Below are 4,823 nucleotides of genomic sequence, written 5' to 3'. Positions count from 1 at the left end.
ACATTTCCTTTGGGTTCTCTTGCCAGCTCGGAGGAGAAGGGCACGTATAGACTCATCTCCCAGGATCTCCAGTATAGACTCATCCCCCAGGATCTCCAGTATAGACTCATCCCCCAGGATCTCCAGTTTCACCCTTCTGCATCCAAGCTCGGTAGCTCTTTCTCTGTCTAATGGCTCCTCACTCATTAGGACTGGGTAAGCATGTGTTGCCCCTGTCCCAAGGATGACAGCAGCTTTACAGAAGCTAGCACTGACTTTATTAATACCCAAGCCACAGATGCCCACTGAGAAACTCCAGGGTGGCTAGGACCTCCATGGGTGACATGCCTTCACTGAACATAAAGCCTGCTCTTGAGGACTGGGTGTTTTGTTAGCCAGAGAAGGAAGGGCAGATGGCTGCTTTAGCAGGACTTGGGTTCTAGCTCCCTCGGTAGGTAGTGTATGACCAGGGGCTCAGTAGCAGAGGCACATGGAACTTCTGAGTTTCCTTTGCAATGGTGAAAACAACCTGGGAGAAGCAGATAAAACAGTGGAAGGACCACAACACACAAATTTCCTGACCCCAGTGCTCCCTAGCAGAGTTCAGTGGCCTGGACACTGGGGCCGGTGGAGACTGGAAACTTTCTGAGGGCAGAAGATGGGGTGAATGTTTCCTGGGCCTGCTGAGTGTGCAAGAAGTCAGGTGCTTTGCAGCTTCAGTGGAAGGTTTACCACAGGGGCTGGGAAGTTGGCTCAGTGGTAGAGCGCTTGCCTTGCATGTCTGAGGCCCTGGGTTCGATTCCTCAGCACCACGTAAGCAAAAAGAAAAAAAGCCAGAAGTGGCGCTGTGGCTCAAGTGGTAGAGCACTAGCCTTGAGCTGAAGAGCTGAGGGACAGTGCTCAGGCCCAGAGTTCAGGCCCCACAACCGGACAAAAAAAAAAAAAAAAAAAAAAAAAAGGAAGGTTTACCGCAAAGCCCTGAGAGCTGGGGGCTGGGCTCAGGTGAGAACTTGTCTACAAAGCCTGAAGGGTGTGTCATCTTGAAGTATAATGATGCTTCAGGCCCCAGGATACCTTTCTTAGGGGAGGTCAAAGGAGGTGAGCTTACCAGTCTATCATTGCCCTGCCATGTGAGTAATGGGACCAGTCTCTCCATGACCCAGAGGAGTAAGGCCTGCAGGTCCGTGAGTCAGGGACACCCCCCACCCCCCATAGCTCTCACCTCCACATATGGGTAGAAGCTCTCCTGCCCTCTTTTCATCCAGTAAGCCTCAGTGTCGAAAGACAGTTTGTAGATGCCTGGCTTCATTTGACCTGCTGTCAGGAGCCCAGGGCAGCGGCCATCTGGGTCTGTGTAGCTGGAGAGAAGATGGGCTGTAGAGAGGGACAGAGAACCACCCTTCCCCAGTTCTGGATTTGCCACTCCAGATAATCCTCACATCTGTGTGGGTGAGCACAAACAGTGGACTTTTTTTTTTGGGGGGGGGTCCGGTCGTGGGGCCTGAACTCTGGGCCTGGGCGCTGTCCCTCAGCTCTTCAGCTCAAGGCTAGCATGCTACCACTTGAGCCACAGCACCACTTCTGGCTTTTTTTTCTGCTTATGTGGTGCTGAGGAATCGAACCCAGCGCCTCATGCATGCAAGGCAAGCGCTCTACCACTGAGCCATCTTCCCAGCCCCATGGCATACATTTTCTTTATGCTTAAGTATGTTTATTTATTTATTTTGTCTTCTGTGGGGCCTGAACTCTGGGCCTGGGTGCTGTCTCTCCCCTCTTCAGCTCAAGGCTAGCTCTCTACCACTTGAGCCACAGCACCACTTCTAGTTTTCTGGTGGTTAATTGGGGATGAGTCTCACAGACTTTCCTGTCTGGGCTGGATTTGAACTGCCATCCTCCAATCTCAGCCTCCTGAGTAGCTAGGATTCCAGGCATGAGCCACCAGTGCCCGGCTATAACCTGTTTTATATAGTATAGTATGTTTTATATAGTATAGTATGTGGCTGTCTGGGTCAGTAACTACCCACCCCTGCCCACCATGCATGGGGGGAGGTCCACATGGAATGGGCTGATTTTATGTTCTGCCTTCTTTTTTTTTTTTTTGCTTGTGTGTGAATGTATAGGTGCTTGAACTCAGTCTAAACACACTGTTTCTTAACTTTTATGTTCATGGCTAGTGCTCTGCCACTTGAGCCACAGCTTAGCTAATTAACTGGAGGTAAGGTCTCACATTTCCTGTTTGGGCTGTTTTCACACTGCGATCTTCAGATATCAGCCTCTTGAGTCGCTAGGCTTACAGGAGTGAGACACCTGAATCTGTCTGTCTAGGATCCAGAAGGTCTGTGGTTTTTCTTAGTCACTACCAGAAAAACCTCTCATTGTTCTGACCAGCTGGACCTCAACATGTCTCCCACAGTGATGAGAAAAAACAGAGCAGGTACATGGACAGGGAGCTATACATGACCCTGTAGGATTCTTGGCCAGGCTGCCTCAATTTGACTGCTCAGATGGTATCTGGCCTCTTGGCCCTGGGTTTGCGAAGGGCTGGATGGGAAAGAGACAGTAGTACACTTGGTCCTGAACCATTGGGTAGGGGTCAGACTCCCAACTCTGTTCCCTGTTCCATTCCTGGTTAGAATTTTGGAAACCAAGGCTGTGTGCTTCACGGTAGAGTGTCCTGGGAACCCCCTCATGGGAACCCCAGGGGTACAAGCTAGCCTGTCTGGACTTGGAAACCCTGAAACTGGAAGGACAAGTATAGCAGAGCCTGTACATGGGTCAGTGGCAGGATCCAGGGCCTGGGCTTCAGTGCACATCAAAGCTGATGAGCACAGTGCCTCATGAATCTGGCTTGAAATTCCAGTAGTCACTCGTCACTGCTGCCTCAGTCTTCCCAGCTGTAAACGGGGAATTACAACACTGGACTACAAGATGAATGGTGAATAAAGAGAGCAGGAATAAATGCATTCTGTGTGCAGCCTGGCACAAACATAGATTAATCATGGCCTCCTAATTAGTGTTCAGATGCCACCTCTGCCTGTAACTCAGCAGCCCTTGAAAGAGGCACACACACCTGGCTTCCAGCATAGCGTGCCCTGGGAGGCTGCTAGATAGCAAAGATGTCCCAGACACTTCTTGGCACCCTTCAGAGCTGTGCACACCTACGAAGCAGCTTTTGGTATGATCTCCATTATCTCAGATGGAAAACCTGAGGCCCAGAGAGTCCTGAGGCCAGACCTTGACCCCAAGCAATGGTCTTCCATGGCTAAGAGGACAGTGGGGGTTCAGCAGCCAGCTCTGCCCATGTTCCCACCTTAGTATCCACGTTCCTGGCTGGCTGTTACTGCCCCAGGACAGGACTAAGGTAGGGCCCTGCACTGAGGGTCAAGCTCTCCCGATGCCTCCTACTCTGAGGGCTTTCTTCTTACCTCTTCCTCAGTTCTGTCCATTGCTGGGTGAGGTCTTCCAGTCTGGATAAACGAAGGCAGAGACCCTGGGCCGGGAGCCCAGAGGCGGTGTCTAGCACGTGAGTGGTCAACGGACTGCTCTTGGACTCCATGCTACTGCCCTGGACAAAGAAGGGCGGACAGTTCCTGGGGCTTGTGTTCCTGGGCTCGGCCCAGAGTCCACTGGCTGTTAGGAGAGCAAACAGCCCCAACTGCCCTGGGGAAGGCTAGGGTCAAGGGTCACTGAAACTGCCCCGTTGGCAGGAAGGGGTGCCAAGCTCTCAGCACTGGCCTAGGTCCCTCCAGGGTCCCGACCCCATCCCCCCTCAGTTCCAGGAGAGTGTCTCCTTTCACAAGCCGGCTCTCCGGACTCCCGGGTTCGCTCCCGCTTCCCCGTCCCCGCAGGTGAGGCGAGGGAGCCCCGAGGATCCGGGTGACCCCGACCTACCTGCGGGGGGCTCAGCTGTCGCTGCAGCACCAGCAGCCGCAGGGAGCCAGAGACTCCCGTCTGTCCCGGAAACTCCAGTTTGCGCTGCCCGCGGGCTGGGAGGTCAGGGCCGCTGGCTTCCACCCGCGCAGTGCCCGGGGCCACCTGAGGGAGGCGAGCCTGGGCCGCTCAGCCCCGCCCGTCCGCGCCGCCCCTCCCACGGCGGGGCCGGAGGGCCTGGGGCCGCGGGGCGGGGCGGGGCCAAGGTGACACGCCCCCGAGGAGGCGGGGTCGCCGTGCGTCCCGGCCGAGGGGCGGGGCCGGGGCGGGGCCGCCGCGAGTCCCGGCTGAGGAGGCGGGGCCGGGGGCGGGGCCGCCGTGAGTCCCGGCTGAGGGGCGGGGCCGGGGGCGGGGCCGGGGCCGGGGGCGGGGCCGCCGTGAGTCCCGGCTGAGGGGCGGGGCCGGGGGCGGGGCCGCCGTGAGTCCCGGCTGAGGAGGCGGGGCCGGGGCCGGGGCCGCCGCGAGTCCCGGCTGAGGGGCGGGCCCGGGGGCGGGGCCGCCGTGAGTCCCGGCTGAGGAGGCGGGGCCGGGGGCGGGGCCGCCGTGAGTCCCGGCCGAGGGGCGGGGCCGGGGCCGGGGGCGGGGCCGCCGCGAGTCCCGGCTGAGGGGCGGGGCCGGGGCGGGGCCGGGGCGGGGCCGCCGCGAGTCCCGGGCCAGGTTCCCTCCCGGCCGCGCGCCGGAGCGTCCTCGGCTAGGGGTTCCGGTAGGGCTGGCAGGATTTCCCGTTTGGGCTGTGCCGGGCCTCGCCTTTGTTTCCTCTCGGCTCCCGCCCCTCCGCCTCGGCCTGGACGGGGCCGGCCCGGCTCCGCGGCGGGGCTCCGAGCGCGGCCGCGCGGTCCACACGGCGCAGGCGCGCTGGGCTCCCCGGGCGCGCCCAGCCCCGGCCGGCGGCGGACACACGGGGATGCCGGGTC

At 58.7% G+C, this 4,823-nt stretch overlaps 1 protein-coding gene across 1 annotated transcript; it reads right to left on the bottom strand.

Moving 5' to 3' along the window:
* Positions 1–234: 234 nt before the first annotated feature.
* LOC138830246 (5-hydroxyisourate hydrolase-like) lies at positions 235–4,034 on the bottom strand. The gene is made up of 4 exons (XM_070026656.1): positions 3,871–4,034; positions 3,405–3,544; positions 1,202–1,337; positions 235–508 (listed from the first exon to the last, which is right to left on the bottom strand). Exons 2-4 carry the CDS (start codon positions 3,533–3,535, stop codon positions 419–421), a joined length of 357 nt encoding a protein of 118 aa, XP_069882757.1. The 5' UTR covers positions 3,536–3,544; positions 3,871–4,034; the 3' UTR covers positions 235–418.
* Positions 4,035–4,823: the final 789 nt, after the last annotated feature.

This window comes from Dipodomys merriami, unplaced genomic scaffold (genome assembly GCF_024711535.1).
Source record: "Dipodomys merriami isolate MVZ:Mamm:240054 unplaced genomic scaffold, mDipMer1.0.p SCAF_1866, whole genome shotgun sequence".
In the NCBI taxonomy this organism is placed as follows: Eukaryota; Metazoa; Chordata; class Mammalia; order Rodentia; family Heteromyidae; genus Dipodomys; species Dipodomys merriami.
This window is presented reverse-complemented; position numbering and strand designations above follow the sequence as displayed.

What these genes read in the sequence shown, in the direction of transcription:
- LOC138830246 (XM_070026656.1), bottom strand. Translation starts at nt 3,535, where the DNA reads ATGGAGTCCAAGAGCAGTCCGTTGACCACTCACGTGCTAGACACCGCC. An exon ending in TGGACAGAACTGAGGAAGAG is followed by an intron (nt 1,338 to 3,404) that starts GTAAGAAGAAAG and finishes TCTTCTCTCCAG; the next exon opens with CTACACAGACCCAGATGGCC. An exon ending in GCTTCTACCCATATGTGGAG is followed by an intron (nt 509 to 1,201) that starts GTGAGAGCTATG and finishes TGCTTCTCCCAG; the next exon opens with GTTGTTTTCACCATTGCAAA.